Source organism: Lissotriton vulgaris, chromosome 3_1, assembly GCF_964263255.1.
Source record: "Lissotriton vulgaris chromosome 3_1, aLisVul1.2, whole genome shotgun sequence".
In the NCBI taxonomy this organism is placed as follows: Eukaryota; Metazoa; Chordata; class Amphibia; order Caudata; family Salamandridae; genus Lissotriton; species Lissotriton vulgaris.
Window position 1 is genome coordinate 1374397395 of NC_141689.1, and position 21028 is coordinate 1374418422.

The following is a 21028-nucleotide window of genomic DNA, read 5'->3' on the forward strand; positions in this document are numbered from 1 at the left end:
CCCAGTAACCTTCCATTCTACCTCCAAGCCCTCTTATGTGGCTCTTCATTTTGCCTCCAAACTCAGCCCAAGGTCGACCTTCAGGGGCATTTTATTATACCATCCTCCAGGCACCAGAAGCACTTTCACTCTGAACCTAGATAGCCTTCTAGATCCCACTCTTTTAAACAATGATTTCACCATCCTCGGAGACTTCAATTTCTACCTTGAAGACAGTCACAATAGGGAGACCGGTGTACTTCTAGACACGTTAGAAGCTGTAGGATTAACTCAACTAGACCAGACCCCCACCCATGAGGCGGGGCACACGCTAGAAGGTATTTTTACCTCAGCCCAAGAACTCATACTTCCTTTGACATGGTCAGATCATTCGTTAGTTATGTTCAATCTCCTAGTCTCCACTATTGGGCTCAGAGGGACCTCTAAGCCCCCTCCCTCTACCTACATAGAGTGGAGTGAAGTGGATAAAACTATCCTCCGTACACATTTGGAGGGCTCGAGACCACTACTAAACAGTCACTCAGAGTTAGCTGTCACCAAATATACTGAATGGCTTAATGACGCAGTTAAGGCCTCAGTGCCCAACAAAAAAAACTCAGGGAATAGGAGCACCAACTCAGCCCCCTGGTTCTCTGACGCACTACAGAAAGAAAAGCAAAAGTGTTGTCGATTAGAAAGGTGTTGGCGAGCAAATTATCACACACCCGAGAGAAAAGCGTATGCCCTAACACAATATAAAAACTTACTGATATCAGAAAAAATGGATTATTTTACTAAACAGATCGAGAAAGCAAAAAACTCCTCCAGGGAACTATTTGCAGTAGTAAACTAACTAGCTATACCCAAAAACACAGGGATCAAGGGCAACCAAAAGTTTTGTGACAACATTGCAGCTGCTTTTAAAGCCAAAGTCCTGGGCATATTCAAGGTCTCTGAGGATACATCAGTTCACCTCTCCACCACTCAACCGACAACCCCTGACTCTGAAAACAACACGTTGCTCAGCTCCGCCCCCACTTCAACTGAAGCAGGGGAAAAATATATAAGGGAAGCAAAGTGGGGATCCCCTCTGACCCATGCCCACTGGCATTTCTGAAAGAAATAGCGGAATTGGTGAGCCATGGACTCACAGAAATCTTTAACTCTATGTTTGACTCTGGCGATTTTCCTTCTAGATGGAAAGATACCTCCATCCTTCCGCTGCTAAAAATACCCAACCTGGGTGTAACTAACCCGCACAATTACCGACCTATAGCCCGGCTGTCGTTGCCAGCCCCAAATATTTTTTAAATCATGAATATTCAATTAGCCCAATTTATTCGGGAAAATAACCTGCTTAATCACTCCCAGTTTGGATTTCGCCAAGAGCACAGTACGGAAACAGCACTTATTAAAGCCACAGAGGAGATCTGAGCGGTGATGGATAGAGGAGGCACAGCCGCCCTTGTGCTCCTAGATCTGTCAGCCGCTTTTGATACCGTAGATCACCCTCTCCCGCAACAGCGGCTTGAGGGTCTTGGGGTCAGGGGTGTGGGAGTTGGCCCTATTGTCCTCCTTTTCGCAAGGACAGGAGATTAACAGTATCGGTAGATGGGTATGAGTCAGAGCCTTATACCCTCTCGTGCGGAGTACCACAGGGCTCCTCCTTGAGCCTTTCTCTTTTCAATGTCTACATATCTGAACTGGCTCCTCTGATTTGAGACTTTGGGTTTAGTCTGACGTCTTACGCCAACGACACCTAGATAGTAGTGGCTGCATGTAAAAATCAGGCCCCTCCTACTCAACAATTTCAGAACTGCATGAGAACAAAACATAGATGGATGAGTACACATTGTCTCCAACTCAGTTCTGAAAAAACTGAGGTCCTAATTTTCTGAACAATGGCATCCAATTTGGGGCAATCTGTGGTGGTCGGCAGAGATGGGAGAATCACCATAACTAGAGTTCAAGGCTAAGAACTTGGGAGTATGGTTTGACAATAAATTATCACTTTCTCAGACAAATGCAATTGTCACCGCCTCCCACTTTCTAATTAAGAAAATAAGGAAGATCTTTCCTTATGTACCCGCGGACACTAGGAAAACTGTGGTAACATCGCTAATCCAGTCCAAACTGGACTATTGCAATGGTTTTTTTTTTAACACATAGAAGCAGTGTTTAGAAAAGCTTCAGATCATTCAAAATACAGCAGCACAGCTACTGGTCAACATTCCTTGGTACAAATCCGTATCCAAAGAGATTCGCAGCCTGCACTGGCTCTCTGTATCACAACGCATCAAATTTAAGGCCCTGTGTCTGGCTTATAAAGCACTGAATCGCACAGGTCCTTCCTTTCTTCAAAATCTTTTTGTGTGGTATCAACCAGCCAGACAACTCCATTCTACAGGGGCCAGACTCTTGACTGTACCTAGAATCTGAACATCTCACTGGGGTGGCCGCAGCTCTCTCTATGGCACCTCCAAACTCTGGAATACTCTTCCGAGTGAGCTTAGAAGTGCTAGCTCCCTCACCATCTTCAGGAAAGGACTAAAAAACTGGTTATTCCAGAATTTGACACTTGATCAGGCTTACTGCATTCGCAGTGCCAAGACAACCCCAAGAATTTGTGCGCTTTTTAAATCCTGTTAACATTAACATTAACATTAACATTAACAGGAGGATCCACCGGGCTAAGGAACAGTAGTCGCGAGAGGACCTCGAGTAGCTCACCAAGAAGGAATGCCCACGGTGCAGAAGATGCTGTGAGGTACACTGTACTTGGCAGAAAGAGATGCTAGAGATTCTTGCAGCCCAAAGATCTTTGGAGTGCAGAGCCAACAATTCTTGGCAACAGCAAGTCAACGTGGTGCACAGGGGTTCGGTTCCAGCGGTTTAGATGAGGGATGCTGGCTTCAGAATTGAGAGAAGGCAGGTCAGGCCTCGAGGGAGTTGTAAAACCATCACCTGTGTTGCTGGGCCTCAGGAAGCCCTTTGGACCACAGGAACAGCGGAACAGTACGCTTCGTTGAAGTGCCTGCAGATTCAGGGGAGAGACTCCTTCACTCCAAGGGAGATAACTTTGGGTGTCCTTGATGCCCACAGGTCTTTTGATGATCCTAAAAGAAGCACAGACACAGATGATGAAGAAGAATTGCAGAACAGTGAGATCAGGAGCAGCAGGACTCTTCCTTAGTGCAGTGTTGGTTCCAAGAAAAGTCCACTGAAGTCCAAGGGTACAGACGATCGAAGCGTGAAGTGGTTTTAGTCTTGAGTCTTGTCCCATGACGAATTTTAGGACCCACACATAGGAAAGTCCTTATGAACCCTAAGGGAAGGGTTGGAACAACTCAAGGGTCCCTCCAAGAGGAAGGGATGGACAGAGGGGGATACTCTAATGTGCTCTGTCCAGTTTTGCTCCAGGAGCAAAGGACTCCCTGTATGGACTAAAACCGGAGTATGCAAGGAGGGCACCAAATCTGCCCTTCAATGCAGTTGGTGGGTATGCCATTGGGTTGGGTACCAATAAACTTCTGTGTTCTACTAATAGTGCCAGGGGACCACTGTCTAGCGCCCCCACCCAAGCCCAATACACTAAGTCCTGTCTAGCAGGTGGTCACATCTCCCTACAACATGAAACTTATTGTTCTACTTTCCCATGCTCATGCTTTTCTCAGCAGCAGAAGGGCATAATCGTGTCTGTGGTCGACACCTGCACTAGAATCCTGTCATTCCCTGGTAGGCTGTTACCAGAAGTACAGGGTGGTACCCCAAGGAAGCCCCCTAGTACATGGGATCAATTATACTTCCAACACTGGAATCGGTGTCGGTGCATGATTCCAACATGTTTGATACTGATGACTGATGTCCACTATATGTATTAAAATGGCTGACCACACTTACAAAGCCTGGGTAATAGGCTCCGGGGTTTGTAGGGGTATCCTGCTCATGTAGGGGTACCCTCACACTTATAACCAAGCACCCTGCCCTCAGGACTGAAGAGCCTGCCATAAGGGTGACTTATAGGTTTTAAGTCTAGGGACCACAGGTATAAAAAAAAACATATCTGTCATGAGAGGCACCAACTCACGCAGACTGCAATGGCAGGCCTGTAGTGACAGTTTGAGTGAACTCCCATGGGTGGCACAATACATGCAGCAGTCAATGAGGGAATCCTGGTGTACCTATGACCTGGGTACCTTAGTAATGTACACTAGAGACTTACAAGGGTACACCAGTAGCCAATTGAGGAGGTACAAAAGTACTTACCATGGTATTCCAGAGCTGGTGTAGGTCTTCAAGTCCAGCATTCCAATGCATGTATGTCCCTGCCTGTTTAATTAGAACACTCTTCCGTCAGTGAGTCAGTGAGTTGAATATTCTAAAGACTTCTAGCCCTTCTGATTTCAGCTATACCAGCTGCTAAAGGCCATCTCCTTCTTTATGGACCCCCACGTGTGGCTCAGGCCAAAAATGTGGGTTCAGGGCCTTTAACAACTGGAATAACTCTTGGAAGCAGGATATAAGGCCATGTTAGGTGAGCCGGATGAAATATATAATTTAAAAGTTTTGCTTTGCACTCTTAGTTGCTTCTCTACTATTTGGCAGGCGGTGAATGGGTGGGGAGGGGGGGGGGGGGGATAATCATAGACCTGGCAAGAAAATTGAGTACTTTTGCACTGTGTTTTTCTAAAGTTATTTACACAAATCCTAATGGGGTAATCAACAGCATGGACAGCTTTTCTTCTAGTACATTATTGTGAGATTGTTCATGGTGAGTTTATGTATTATTTTTGTTCTGATTATTGCAAACTGTTTTTGAAAGGTCCACATCTGACTTAGCTAACCGTACCTTTCCTTGTTCTTTGGCTTTTACAGTTATCACGACACGTCGTTTGAGAGATCGCAGCCTTCTCAAAAAGAGAAAAGCAGAAGCCACGGAAAAAGAATCTTTCGAGTAGGTTGTTTTGAGATGTCACTATTCAGTTATAAGGGACTATCATTTTCAGTACCATTTTGAAATGATGCTTACATAGTATATACATGAACAGTATCAAAAAGTACTGACTACGCCACATCTTTTGGCTATTGTTTGTGGAAAGGTTTTTTATCAAATTTCATAAGCATACTGAGAATCTGTATTTTGACAGGTTCAATGCAAGTGAAAATGAACTAGAATTGAACTCAGTACCACAATTCATAATGAATTACAACACAGATAATAAAATAACTGTAAAGTTATTATCTAAAAATTGGTACCTGCTACCAGATTTTAAAATCCTTCACTACCCTCAGAAAATCTTTAAAAAGGTGCCCATCTTGAAAGATCGTTTGACATTGAGCCAAATTCCTTTCCCTTAAATGTATTAGAGAGCTTAACCACTGCCCCTGCCTCTGCTAACTGGCTATTATGCATGTGGCCCCTGGCAAATATGTACCTCGCCTCTTAGGCGAGAAGACATTTTTGAAGCTTAAGGAAGGAAAGTATTGATATTGCGCCTTTTTTTTAACTCCCTGGATCACTCACAAATCACAGCCCTGCCATGCTCATCAGTAGTGATATTATCAATGATGTCATAGAAGATGTCATGAGGGATGTAATATGTTAGGTAATTAGCAGTGCATGTGAGGGTGCGAGTTATAGTTATCTTAGGGCACGAAATATAGTTACTTCAGACAACTATAACTATTGAATTTCTATGGTTTTGTGTGTGTAAAATCTGAACCTAAGTATAATGTCCCCATAACCTTTGTTTTCTTGTGTGAATTTCAATGTTTTTGTAATGTTGTTTCCTAACTGTAACGTCCCTGTAACCTTTGGTTTGTCAATAAATTTCACAGTTTTTTTTTATATAAAATGTGCTATAATTTGACCCAGAAGTTCAATTTACTAATATACATTTTCACAAGTTTATAAACATATTTTATTCACACATTCATTGTTATATATTTTAAAACTAAAACTAAAGGTGTGGTAACCCATGTAGTCTTTCTATAAATGCAATCCACCAAGTCTTTCTTTAATTAATTTTATGGAGCTGTCGTGAATACTCGGACGAATAAGGGGTCTACTGGGTATATTGCATATGTTCAATACTAAAACAACAACACATTTAATACAAACAAAAGCTATTACAATTTCAATAAGGGTATCACTGCCTGTGTGTGAGTGTGTGAGTGGCTGTGTGCGTTACTGTGTAGGTGTGTGAGTGGCTATATGGGTATGTAAGTGTGTATGTGAGTGTGTTAGTAGGTGTGTGAGCAGGTGTGTATGTCTGTGTGTGGGCTGTGAGTGGGTGTGTGAGTGCTTTTATGGGTCTATGAGTGTGTGTGTGTGTGGCTGTTTGGGTTTGCGAGTTGGTGTGTGAGTAGTTGTATGGGTGTGTAAGTGGTTGAGTGAGTAGGTCTGTGAGTGGGTGTGTGAGTGGCTGTGTGGGTGTTTGCATTGGTGTGTGAATGTGTGGGTCAGAGAGTCTGGGTAGGTGTGTGGGTCTGGTAGTAGGTATATGTGTTTTTTTATTTGGGGTCTGTGTCCATGGTTCTGAGTGGATCCACGGATCCTCATGGATCTGGGCAGATCTGGCTAGATCTGAGGATCCTCATACACTAAAAAAACATTTTTGGACAATTTCTTTACCATGAGGATTATTTCACAGTGCCCTCCATCAGTCCCATGGGATCAGGGTACCCGTTACTCTGACCGCTTTTAATCACTTTTAAATTGTATTTCCCCCCCACAGGTGACCAAGTCCTGATGCACAAAATGGCTGCAGCATCTTGCCTCTCAGGTTGCGGCCAGTCAATCACAGCATTGCCGTTGGCACAAGGATCCCCAGTGAATCTGAGGAAGATCCACTGTGGCTCCACATCTCTAGATATACATACATATTTCTACTTTATTAATTCTAAAACCACTGAACAAATTCATACCAAATCACAAAACAAACTGAAACAAGATCTAGCTTTCTACCAAATTTGGTGTCATTCGGTTTAGCAGATCGGGCTGTAATCGTGTCTAAAATCCCTGTGGGAAACTGCGTGGAAATACACATTTTATGACACCCAATTTATCTGGGCTTCCACTTGAAGGATCACTACAAACCTTTCCAGGCAGTACCTAAAGTGACGGGCAAACTATTCACCAAATTCCCTAGCACACATGAATTTTCAAGTTCAATAACAATGTGACAATAGTAACAGAGTACATATAAAAGAACATGAATCAACAGCACAAAGCAGGTTTCTTTAGAATCTTCAGCCTTTAATTCATATGATGATTCCTCTTGGTAAGTCAATCATGTGACTGGTTGAAAGCCCAAAGCCAACATGTGTTTCGTCGCCTCTTGTTATATGTACATGCAACTTTTTCAAGGCTTGATTTGCTGTATTTTGCACCGTTCACGTGTGGTGATATCTCCGACCCACACGATCCTCCGGCTTGGGTTAAAATCTCTCTAGGGGTGGAAAGTTTCAGCACACTAATCCGATGTCTTGTGTCCCAAACGCAATGTCAATGTAAAATATCGCTGTATCACTCCACCTCACGCCGGCATCCTCGAGTACTCGATCATGTTGGGGTACTTTGGAGAGACCTTAGGGGTGATATATATAAAAATTAGGTAGTTTGAGTTTTGGAATTACCTTTAATTCCAAAGTCAAATTTGCATATACTTTAAATTGAAAAGCATCCTGCAAGTCAGGGCTGGCTTTTAAAATGACAAGAGGCACCACAGATTTGCACACTTAAGTACATAAATCTACTGAGCCTCTCTAGACCTACATGCCCTACCATATACTAGGAACTTACAGGTAGGTTGTCAGTACCAATTGTAATTATTGTAATTATACCTAATTTTTGGGGGCACTGCAAACAGGTCCTGGTTTTACACCCCCCTCCCCCCGCACCCAGCCAACAGCCCATGAAACTCAGTCTAACTCTGAAAAAGTTTCCCTGGCCTGTCAGGCGAGGAAGAAAGTGAAGAAACTAAGATGTATAATTGCAGGGCCTACTCTGTCTTACATCATTTTGCCAAGGTCACTTCCTCTGGGAAGCTGACCCATTTCTACCGTAACAGGACACATTTTAAACTGAGAATTCATCACATTTGTTTAATTTTCTTCCTCCCTTTTTAATTTGGGTAGTGAGGTGCCCACCCTCTCTATTTCTAACTTTGCTAGAGTGACACTTAGCTTACCCACAGAGTTTACCCAACACTTTAGCAACCTGTAATCGTGGGGGTGTCGCGGGCCGGAATATCAGGCAAGGAGGCCGAATGTAGTGGGCTATAGTTGGTTTTTATTGGTACTAGAGTCAACAGACAGGATGGTAAAGGTAGTCCGGCAAGATTGGGTGGTTCTTCCTGGTCGACGATCTTCTGCTTGCAGGGTCCAGGGACGTTCTCCGTCTCCGTTGCTGGGGAGGTACCTCGGAGGGCAATAAGAGAAAGAAGGGACCATTAGACCGAACCGGGTCTCAGAACGTATGCTGACACCGACACCGGGACGTGCGTGGGAAGAAAATGGAAATGACTAGTGAGGGAGGGTTCTATGGGGAAGAGGAACGTACCGAAAGATAGGGAAGTAGTACAGAGGAAAGGGTGTTAGGGTGACGGTGACGGGAAGATGGGCGTTTGCAAGGTGAAGTGCTTTACAATATTCACAGTGCAGTTAACGTGCGACTAGTGCCTAAAGGTAAGAGAACTATACAATATATACACGGAGCACCTAGCGTGCTCACGGGGAGGTTTACGCTACTCACGCGGTCCGCCGTAGCTCTCCAGTGAGCCACGGCCGCTCTTCAGCCACCTCCTCAAGGGCTCCACCAGTCCTCCGTCCACTCGTCTTCTTCGGCTTGCTCTTCCTCTCGCTCTCCAACACCAGTCTGAGTATCCTGCCACAATGCTCCGACCTCGTCCTCACAGTGGCGTTCGCTTTTCACTGGTGCTGTCGCTGCCTCCGGGGTGGGACTTCCGGGTTCACGGTGACGTACTTCCGGTGCCTGGGGCCCGGTGATAGGTTCCTGGAACAGAGAGAGGGGCGGGGCACTGTGGGTCATGCTGTTCGCTCTGACAATGTTACGGACCCGAGGGGGTTGTCTAAAAGTGCGTGAGCGTGAAGTCCTTGACAACGGTAAGGTTTCAGGGGGGCATAGTCCGGGCGGGGGTGAACCAGGGACCGGGTCACATTCCCTTCCCCTAGCTGTCTTTCTTGTACAGGTGGGAGAACTGGGGTACCGGGATAAAAAGTCTGCGTTGCCTTGTTCAGATCCTTTTCGGTGACGTGTCTGGAACCTAAAAGGTTGGAGAGACAGGAACCACCGGAGGACCCGGTCGTTATGCCCCTTATTCCGGGCCATCCATTCCAAGGGGGCATGGTCGGTGTAAATGGTGAAGTCCCTACCCTCTAGGTAGTATCTCAGGCTTTCGATAGCCCACTTGATGGCGAGGGCTTCTTTCTCTACAACAGCATAGTTAAGTTCCCTAGGAAAGAGTTTTCGACTGAGATACAATATTGGCTTTTCGTTTCCTTGTGAATCAACTTGGGAGAGGACTGCTCCCAAACCCTGATCGGAAGCATCTGTTTGGAGTACAAAAGGCCGGGAATAATCAGGGCTTACAAGGACAGGACTGGAGGTTAGGGCGTCTTTCAGATCGTTAAATGACTGCCATACAAGGGGACTTGGGTGGTTTAGGGCTAGCTCGGTGTGTGTAGCCTTTTTTAACAGGTCTGTAAGAGGGGCAGCCCTTTGAGAAAAGTTGGGAACAAATCTCCTATAATAACCTAGGAGCCCTCAAAACGCCCGGAGATCTTTCTTTGTCCGGGGTAACGGAAGAGTCTCGATGGCTTTAGTTTTGGATTCCTGGGGTCTGATCAGACCTTCGCCCAAAAGAAAACCGAGGTATTGGACGGTTTGGGCGGCCAGGGTGGTTTTGGCAGGATTTATGGAAAACCCAAAGGAGCCCAGGGAAGAGACAACCGCATGCAAATGGACGAGGTGTTGTTCCCAGCTATCGCTGTAGATGACTATATCATCCAAATAGGCCCCTGCATATGCTGTGTGGGGACGTAGTACCTGATTCATGGCCCGCTGGAAGGTGGCAGGGGCACCGTGTAACCCAAAGGGCATGACAATGAATTGAAACAAACCCTCCGGGGTAGAGAAGGCGGTCTTCTTCTTGTCTTGTTCCCGGAGGGGGATCTGCCAATAACCCTTGCAGAGATCAAGGGTTGAAATATATTTGGCCTTCCCTATCCTTTCGACCATTTCGTCTACTCGGGGTAGAGGATATGTATCGAATCGGGAGACCTTGTTTACCTCCCGGAAGTCTATACAAAACCGGACAGAGCCGTCGGGTTTCGGCACCAGGACTATCGGGGAGTTCCACTCACTGACCGAGGGCTCAATGATTCCCATCTTTAACATGTCCTCGGTCTCCCTCCTTATAACTGCTCTGCGAGCCTCAGGGACTCGATAGGGACGGAGTCTAACCACCTTCCCGGGTTCTGTCTCAATCTAGTGTTCGGTGACGGTAGTACGTCCCGGACAGGAGGAAAAGACCTTCATTACAGGGGTCAGGGCTGTTTGGAGGGCTTGGACCTGTACCTGAGTTAAAGCAGGGTCCAGGCAGGTGTCAAACGGAAAGGAAAAAGGGGGCCTACTTCCCATTAGAACAGGACGGGGTCCCTCCCACTTTTTTAAATGATTTACATGATAGATCTGGGACGTGCCTCTTGTGGGGTCGAGTTCTATCTCATAAGTTACGGGGGTTACCTGTCGTTGAATGGTATAGGGCCCTTGCCACTGGCCCAAGAGTTTTTGATCTGAGGAGGGCATCATCAAGAGGACCAGGTCGCCCACGGCGAATACCCTGGCCTTGGTACCTTTGTCATATTGTCTTTTCTGTGTGTTTTGGGCCTTTTCCATATTCTGTTTCACTATCTCTCTTATCTCAGCTAAATGGGTCTTTAGATTGTTGATGTACTCTGGCAAAGGGCGGGTGCGGTCGGGCTCGGCTTCCCAGGCTTCCTGGGCCATATCCAGTAAGGTGCGCGGGGGTCTCCCATACAGCAATTCATACGGGGAGTAGCCCGTACTGCTCTGGGGCTTACATCTTATGGCAAATAGAGCCAAAGGTAGGATTTCCTCCCACCGTTTGGCCTCCAGGCCTAACAGTTTTTTCAGTGTCTGTTTCAATGTTGCGTTATAACGTTCGACTAGACCATCCGTCTGGGGATGGTAGGCCGAAGTTCGGATTTGCTTTATTCCTAACATAGAGCAGACTTGTTTAAGTAGGGAGGAAACAAATGGGGTGCCCTGATCCGTGAGGATTTCCCGGGGAAAGCCTACTCTGGAAAAAAGTGTGATTAGCGCTTTGGCAATGTTCTGTGCTGTGGGTTGGCGTAACGGAAAGGCCTCAGGGAAGCGGGTAGCATAGTCTACGATGACAAGGGCGTAACGGCAACCTGTTCGGGAGGGTAACAGGGGCCCTATTATGTCCATCCCCACCCTAGTGAATGGGACATCGATGAGAGGAAGAGGTTGTAGTGGAACCTTAGGGGGTCGGTATCGGCTGTGTTTCTGGCAGACAACGCATTCGCGACAGTAAGTTTTGATGCGTTGATGGACCCCGGGCCAGTAGAATTTATCAAGGACAGACTGACTCGTTTTTTCGTCCCCAAAATGACCCCCTAACAGGTGACTATGGGCTAGAAAGAGGACCTTATCCTGGAAGGGACCGGGAATCAATAGTTGGGCGGATTGTAAGGGGCCTCCCTTTCGGTATAACAACCCCCGCTTCTTAAAGAAATAAGGACCTACTTGTGTGGGGTCTTCCTGTTCTAAGGCCCTTCCCCATGCTTCTTGCAGGAGTGGGTCCTCCTGTTGGGCGGCACGGAACTCTTGATCAGTTTGCCAGGGTGGGTCATCCACATTCACTGGATAGGCAAAGGTAGGGTGTTTCTTCTCCTGTCTTTTCTGGTTCTTTGATTTGTGAGGTTTCGGTTCTTTGGAAGGAGATGATGGACCCTGAGGGAAAGGGGCTTCTTTCCACCATTGGGTCAGGGAATCCGTAGTGTCCTGGAGAAGGGTCGGGAGTCCTGGATAATCGCTACCTAATATAGCTTGTTCGGGCAACGCCGGCACCAGACCGACCGTGAGGTGGGTTCCCGGGTCCCCGGGATGTTGTACCCAGACTTGTGTGGTGGGGTAGCGTTTGGTATCGCCATGTACACACTGTATGGCCACTGCTCCGGTTGGCGAACCGTGGGGAAGAACCAAGTCTTGAGGACGAAGGACGCTTTGTCGGCACCCGGTATCTGCGAGGGCCAGCACTTCCTGTCCTTCAATGGACACGGGGCAATGAAACGGAGGGGGAGTGTCCCTCGGCGTGTTGCAAACATAGTTCCGAACCAGTCCGATTTCCATGGGTACCTCCTTCTGAGGACACATGCGGGCTATGTGTCCAAAGTTCCCACAATGGTAGCACTGGGGTCCGGGATTGGGGGGACGATACAGGACTGGAGAGTGTAAGAGAGGAGGAGGTTCAGGTCTTCGAGAGGGCAATGGACGAGTTGGACGGCTGGCTGTGGGGTTGTGTGGTCTGTGCTGGATTTCCTCCTTACCGCGTTGCAGCTCCTGAGCACGGCCATACGCACAGGCTATTTCTACTGCGGTTTCCAAAGTCAGCCTGGTATGCTGCCGGACCCATCTCTGAGTGGCGGGATGCAAAGAGTTCAAAAATTGTTCAAGATAGATTTTCTCTAATATCTCGTCTTTTGTGGAGTTTTCCGGTCTAAGCCACCGGTTGGCGAGGTCCTTGATGCGGAAGGATAGAGCACGCGGATTTTCTTGCGGCCCTTCCTTAGCTTGATATTGGCCCCACCGATCCACGGGCCAGTTTGCTGCTTGTGCCAACCTCTCAAAGTTTGTAAAGAAGTAGTCCGGGTCTTCCCCCGGGACATACTTTTGCAAAACCACGGAGGGGAGAGAAGCCATGGCTCGTGGTTGTCCTAAGACGTCAGTCAATTTGCCTATGGCTTGGTCATGTGCGGTTCCTTGGCCCTTCAAGACGTCATGTAGCTGCCCTCTGTCGTCCTCGGCGGTTTTCATAAACTGTTCCATAAGTTTCCCCAGTTGTTCTTGGGAGTCGGCCATTCTCTTCATGACGGCCTCCATGCTTCCAGCTGATCCCACTTCTGACACCAAATGTAATCGTGGGGGTGTCGCGGGCCGGAATATCAGGCAAGGAGGCCGAATGTAGTGGGCTATAGTTGGTTTTTATTGGTACTAGAGTCAACAGACAGGATGGTAAAGGTAGTCCGGCAAGATTGGGTGGTTCTTCCTGGTCGACGATCTTCTGCTTGCAGGGTCCAGGGACGTTCTCCGTCTCCGTTGCTGGGGAGGTACCTCGGAGGGCAATAAGAGAAAGAAGGGACCGTTAGACCGAACCGGGTCTCAGAACGTATGCTGACACCGACACCGGGACGTGCGTGGGAAGAAAATGGAAATGACTAGTGAGGGAGGGTTCTATGGGGAAGAGGAACGTACCGAAAGATAGGGAAGTAGTACAGAGGAAAGGGTGTTAGGGTGACGGTGACGGGAAGATGGGCGTTTGCAAGGTGAAGTGCTTTACAATATTCACAGTGCAGTTAACGTGCGACTAGTGCCTAAAAGTAAGAGAACTATACAATATATACACGGAGCACCTAGCGTGCTCACGGGGAGGTTTACGCTACTCACGCGGTCCGCCGTAGCTCTCCAGTGAGCCACGGCCGCTCTTCAGCCACCTCCTCAAGGGCTCCACCAGTCCTCCGTCCACTCGTCTTCTTCGGCTTGCTCTTCCTCTCGCTCTCCAACACCAGTCTGAGTATCCTGCCACAATGCTCCGACCTCGTCCTCACAGTGGCGTTCGCTTTTCACTGGTGCTGTCGCTGCCTCCGGGGTGGGACTTCCGGGTTCACGGTGACGTACTTCCGGTGCCTGGGGCCCGGTGATAGGTTCCTGGAACAGAGAGAGGGGCGGGGCACTGTGGGTCATGCTGTTCGCTCTGACAATGTTACGGACCCGAGGGGGTTGTCTAAAAGTGCGTGAGCGTGAAGTCCTTGACAACGGTAAGGTTTCAGGGGGGCATAGTCCGGGCGGGGGTGAACCAGGGACCGGGTCACACAACCCCACGATGACCAACAGGGTCAGGGGGCCTAGCTTACTTTTGGCCATGGGTTCTGCCTCCCATGTGAAGTACAGTGCTGCCATGAAGGCCAGCCCCTAGCAGAGGCTACTGACAGCTGTCAGAATGCAGAACCACACCCTAAGCTCTCCATTGACAGGTGGCTGATCTGCTTTAGGGGCAAATGTGGGTTCCTGGAACCTCTCTTGCTATTTAGAGTGGGGGGCTACCCCATCCTGTGGCAGACACCCTTCTTCAACTGTCCCTTCTGTCAGTTAAGGCTTCTTTGTGGTCAGGTGAACCTTCACCAGTGCCAACTTTGGTTTTAGGCCTTACTGGGACAGGAGACCCTTGGCTCACTGGAACCTACTTTAAGAGAGGCTTACCTTACCTTTCATCTTCTTTTCCTTTTCTTTTGGGACCCCAGTTTCCTAGCTATAGGGACTGAATCCTCAGGATCTTTGGGTTGGGGTGTGCCCTGGGCGACCGCCTCTAGGAGGTCATTGCCCAGGAGACAATCTAAGGAAAAGTCTGCACTGACTACCACCTTATACCAGCACAACTAAGGGCACTCTCCCGTTGTAGTGGCACTATGGCTACAGGTATGGTGGTGACCTCACCTGGGCTACCCTTACTCTTCTGGTCCCTACTGGTACAAACATGTTTGGGGACACCAATCTGTTACTCACTATAGTGTGACTGGCACACAGGCTAATGGCTGGGATCCTATCCATTTAAATGGAGTGGAAATGCCTACTCCCACTCTGAGGGATTACCAGCTTACCATCAGACTGCTGACAGGTAAAGTACACCCTGTTGTCCAAGTATTTTCTTTTTTTCAAAACACATTGTATTTTAATTTTAAGCCATATGCGGCCCACAGGGTCTAAACCAAACATGCACAGATTGATGTATATGAATATAGCACGGTTATCCATGTGAATGCAGATCAAGAATAAAACAGGAGCACCACCCAGACACCAATCACAGTGTGGCATAGTGCTAATAAAACGATGGGATGGCACCGCAAACCCACGAGACAAACTACACTCTGGCACCGCGCGTGGTTTAGAGAAATCCACAAGCTGCGTGGATTTCAACCGTGGGATAATCTGGGCATATCCACTTTAGGAGACGTAATGACGGCCACCTCCTTTACACCCTTTCAGAAACTCCAAGCAGACTTTGGACTTAGCACCACACAACACTATAGATATTTACAACTGAGACACGCATGGCAGACGGAAGGTCCCTTTCCCTCCCCACTGCAAGAGTACGCGCCACTGGAGGGGCGACTACTCCAGGAACACCTACAGGAAAGGGCAGTGTCATACACTTACAGAACCCTGATTAATAATGCCCCAGATCACCTGGCAAAATTGAGAGAGACATGGGAGAGTAATGTGGGGACTTTTGACACCACGGACTGGGAATCGGCCCTTATGCATCCCCGGGAAGTGGCAATCAAGTCCCGATTAAGACTTATACAATATAAAATATTACATAGGATCTATTACGATAGAGCCCGGTTGCATAGGATGGGTAGAGCGAGTGACCCATGTTGCTTACGGTGTGGCCATGAACAAGGGGACTTTTATCACACAGTGTGGGACTGCCCTGCTATACAGAAGTATTGGAAAATGGTGAAGGTGGAATTGGGGAAGGTACTGAATGAGGCATTACCACTAGACCCAAAATGTATCCTCTTGGGTATACCCGGAGATGTGGATTTGAGTCGCCCCCACTTTATATTCGCTGCCCTGGCTCTGGTTATCGCTAAGCGAGAAATCACTAGGAATTGGGGATCTGCGCAGGAATCACAGATGGGGGAGTGGAAATCAGGGATGGACCTATACATGGCAGCTGAGAGGGTCACGTATAGTGCTAGAGGATGCCCCAAAAAATTCAGAAAAGTATGGGGAAACTGGAGTACATATTATGGTATGGATGTGGGGATAGACAAGCGACCCAAGATAGACGGAATTGCACTACAAGGGTGAGACAGCATAAAGGGGCCATTTTCACCAAGGGACGAGAGGACCTGAGGGGCCGAGACACAACCAACACAAGGAGGGAGGCGGGATCTGGTCTCGTTTGGCATATATTTTATGTAACAAATGATGTACAAGAGGGGACTGGTGGCGATGTAATGTATCTAGCTCAAATGATGGCATTTAATGAATACCTTGATTGTTTATGGTTTGATTTACAATGTAAGAAGAAAATTAATACAAATATTTTTTAAAAAAAGAATAAAACAGGAGCAAAAAAAACAACTGTGTGTGCAGTGTCAATATCGTACTACCCCATGTGTCATCCTACCATGCCAAGATGTCTTTCTACAGGTGTAAAATACATAGTAGTGTAGTAAGCCAGTATCCCTAACTGGGTGTATCTACCGGATCTGATGTATCAGAGGTCAGAGGTGTCAGTGGAATGCTGCGGTAGTTGGCCCTCCACTGCCATGCCTTGGAATGTTTCTGTGGGCACTCCCTGGCTATAACTATTAGCAGTTCCAGACCCATGCAAAAACCCATGACTTGTTTCCAAATGCCTAGTAAAGGAGTGGAGCGAGCCTTCCACAGTCTAGCTATATCACATTTTGCTAGGGTAAGGCCCATGAACAGAAGGTGTTGTTTGTATTTGTTGGCTCCAATTTCGAGGTAGCACGTAGGAGAATCAACTTCAGCGACATTGGAAGATTCCAGGCCAAGACATCAAAAAAGCATGTCATAACTCCCTGCCAGAACATCGTGAGCACTCTACTGGAGGAAGTCACGTGATGCAAGATGCCCTCTTCAATGCTACTTCGCAAGCATGCGGGGGACGTCACTAGGCCAGCTCACCAGTCTATATTGTATAAAGTATGCACAGTTTAGATATTTGAATTGAATAAACCATAGGCTGGAGGAAATGGCAGCGCCTTACGGGGATTCTAGGGCCTCGCTCCAGCCATCGTCCTCTATTGGGCCTATGTCTGTGTGCCATGTCACACGGAAGGTGTCTTGTGTGGCAGGGCTATTGGTGATCAGAGTTTGGTATTTCTTAGTAATTTTATGATCTTCCAATTCTTCCAAGAGTAATTTGCCTTCCAGCTAATTGAATTCTGGGAGTATTCCTAAGTCCTTAATGTAGAGGGTCAGTGCATGGCGAAATTGTAAATATTTGCAAAATTGGGTGTGTGGCATGGTAAAGTCACTTTGGAGCTCTTGGATGGTTTAAAAGACCACCCATGCATGGCCACTCCCAGTGAGGATATGCCAATATTGTCCCAATCTCAGAACCTAGTTAGGGTGGCCATCTGAGGGAGGAGGCCGTTGTGCCATATCAGAGTTTTGTGTGTTAAACGACCCCATCCAATGTAGCGATTTTCTCCAGACCGAGAACACCACTCTCTGGCAGCAAGGCTCGAGATTCCACCTCACTATACAAGATTGTGTGAATAGAGGTATCACCCAACCTCGCTATACAAGATTGTGTGAATAGAAGTGTCACCCATCATCCATCATTCTACCGTATACGCAGGATCATGTCCAAGTATTTTTTCAGCTCAGTGCCCCCTACCTCTGCTTATCAGAGTTGAGGTGGGATCCACTCTCCACCTTTTTAGAGTTCTTGGCGAAAGGGGAAGTCTCTATGGTGGGCTTAAAACCTCCCTCTTTTGACTTTTGTGGGCCTACCTCTTCCTTCCTGTATTCTCCCCCGGTGCTGGTTGAAAACCCGGGTTCTCACACACTCATCAGCTGTTTCCCCCGGTTACCTGAGACCAGACAGCTTAAATCCTACTAGATAGTGGCATAACGTATCTTGTATACAATGAGTCAGGAAGTGCTTCTTAAGAATTAAGTTGTACAGCCCCTCATATGTACTCACCTGGTTACCTTGAATCCAACCCTCTAGTGCCTTCACTGAGATGTCCAAAAAGTCCACCCAGGACTGTGTGTGTGCCTTCTGGGTGTCCCTGTACTTCGCCCTGTACTGCTGTGGAGTCAGACACATTTCATGACTAGACATTTCTTCATGTGTGGGTAGGATTCTACCTCATCTCCCTACTAGGGTCAGTCTGGGATGGTCTTCCACAGGAGTGAAGCCCAATAAATGGAGTGGACCCTTCTCATCTTAAGGGCTCTTTCAAATGCAGCCAGCCATTTATCAATGTCGCCCCCTCTGTAGTGTAGTTCCTATATTCCCAATAGGCTCTGCGCATTGGAATAACATAACCGACAGTGTAGACGTAGGACTGAGGTCGACTAGGTCTCTGTTGAATATGTTGGACTTAATTATGAAATGCCAGCTAGCTCAGAGGTCACTAGAAACTTTCTCGAGTAAACAAGAAGGTGTTAACTTTCCTGAATAGACAAGAAGGGATTAGTTTCTGACAACCGCATAAACATGACAACTTTGCTCCCCCAGAATAAGGAGTATATCTCCAGAGTCGAGAAAACAATAGATAGCTATTTCACTCAGTCAATCGTGCATGCTTAGTTTCACCAGGAGTGCAGAGAAATAAAGAGACGGGCGTTTTCAATAAAAGGGTTATTTATTGAGTAGTCTTCTTTCTCATGCAAGAGAAGTGAATTGCCACAATTGCAATACTTGTCATAAAGTAAAGTGCGTACAGTAAAATGACTATTATGAAATAATACTGTAAAAGCATGTATATGGTTTCTAAGCCATATGATACTTAAAATGGATAAAATTGACAAAATGATAAAATAATGACTAAACATACTCAACTGGTGTTTCTAAGATACGCCTACCCCGATGTACCTAACCTAAGCCTAGTACAGGGAAGGAGTAGATGAGTTATCGTTTTTGCCAAGAATCTGAATCAAGAATTCTCTAGGGGTCTAATCAGCTCTGTACCTTGGTTATAGAATGAAGGAGGTCTTGTATCTCTTTCTCAGGACTCGATCTCCCAGCAACCCGCAAGGGTGACAGGGAAACACTGGAGCTGGATTTCTCGGCAGGAGAAAGACAGCGTCTCTCTCAGTGCATCAGCAGGGAGGGTCGGCTTCCTTCGGCACTCGCATCAGCAGGGCGTCGGGCAATTAGATAGCCGATCTGCCCCAAACCACTGTGTGTTGCTTAAGGCAGATGCTGGTATATTTATACCTGGAAGGTGCCGAGTTTGACGTAAGGTTGGACATAAGACGTCACTAAGAACTCGCAGTTCTTTCAGGACTCCAGGAGTTCTAGGACAAATCAATACAGAAGCAGGGGGAATTCCCGGGTTGCTGGAGGCTTGGTTTGTTTAAGAACGCGTTGTGCTTTCTAGGAGTCTATGGGAGTAGCCTTGCCGTATTTGGACTGCATTGGCTATGTCTTAATATGGGTATGATTCTTATGCCTATATAAGGATATGATTTGATATAACCACATAAGGGCATGAAATCGGGAATATTTACTAGAGCCCTAGAATCATCTACAACACCCACTCCACGTATAATGTCCATCATTACTAAATACTAAGCAATGTTTAAGCATAACTATGCATGTGTTTTCCATCCCACCCCGATATACATAAAATGCATTTGAAATGGTATGTGCACGAAAATGAGTATTATACTGTACATTTTTGTAAGCAGTGGAGTCATTCAGATAATGCATATATTGTACATTTAAAATGTTGACTGAATAAATCGCGAAATTTACATTTATGAAATGGCTCTTAATACAGAAGAGAAGGTCGAGACCATTTCATCACATAGTTATACAAGACTGTACATGTGCTAGAGACTAAGTAAAAATATTGTCTCTAGAGTTTCTAAAAATAAAAATCTTGTTCTCTAAGAATAGTTCTACTTTAAGCAGAGTATCAAGTGGCAAAAAGGTAAATATTTTACGAACTGGAAAAAATCAATTTCGCCCTCTGGGGAAAAAAATAATTCCAACGTTTTTTAGGTTCTGTTTACCAAAACTGAAGGCCGTATTCAGATTTGAGGGAACGCCATGTGCTTGCTTTTTCAACAGTTATTCTCGTTGTTAGGAGAGAACATTAATTCAGATATGCTGGCAAAAAATGTGTCTACAACAGTAGGTGAAAGTTGGGCCATTTCCGAAAAAGTGGAAATAGTGCATATGTGAGATGCATTACCGTCAGCGTTATCTGGATCAGCAATGTTCACAGAAGGTTGTACCTGTGTGCCGCTTTCATCTCGTACCTCACCGCCACCTAATCGTAATGGTGAGGTTTCAACGAATGCCGTCATCAGAACGGGTAGCCGCTGGGGATAACACGTTGTATGAGCCGTTACCGAACCAAGCAAAGTATCGATATCCATAGGTACTGCTGATGGAAGTGTGAGACAGACGTCTAACACACATTCTTCTCTGCATAGCAGGCATCGTAGAACAGGTAAGATGCAATCTTGCCAGATTGGTCTGAATGAAAGAAACCAGGAAGTATTCAGATCTCTTAGCCGAGCCAAGCCGAGGACTTTAGTAATCCGCTCTCGGTATTGCATTGCTAGGATCGTGTCTTCCATTGTAGCCTGAGTTTTGTCTGTGACTTGACTTGCCATATCGGAGCAGAAGGAACAAAAATAAGATTCCTGCTACGTGTCCCAAAATGAGAGGCAGGCCGCCGAACACAGAGTGCACGAAATTCGGGAAGATGCTCAGGACTGCTTCAAAGGGTGCTAACAGTCCCGAAAAAATTGTCTTAAATACATGTGCAATGCCACTGGTATCAGACATGTTTAATATTTGGCTTAACATTTCTACGAAATGTACGGGGCAATTTGTTGATATTAATGTATGCATCTCTGCTGCTGTCCTTGCAACTTGCAGATCACACGTTTCTCTAGACGAGGTTAAAGGCACAGTTGTTTGTAAAAGAATAGACTTCATTCTTCTTAAAGTATCAATTCGAATAGAAGAGATTT

The 21028-nt window shown here is 46.6% G+C and overlaps 1 protein-coding gene across 1 annotated transcript in view; it reads left to right on the plus strand.

The window, feature by feature from the left end:
- The window catches only part of HEMGN (hemogen), a 240913-nt gene that overhangs the window by 94036 nt on the left and 125849 nt on the right, over positions 1-21028 (plus strand). The window contains exon 2 of the mRNA XM_086961845.1: positions 4855-4933. Within this exon, the coding sequence (XP_086817971.1) occupies positions 4855-4933 (79 nt within the window). The remainder of the gene's footprint in view (positions 1-4854; positions 4934-21028) is intronic.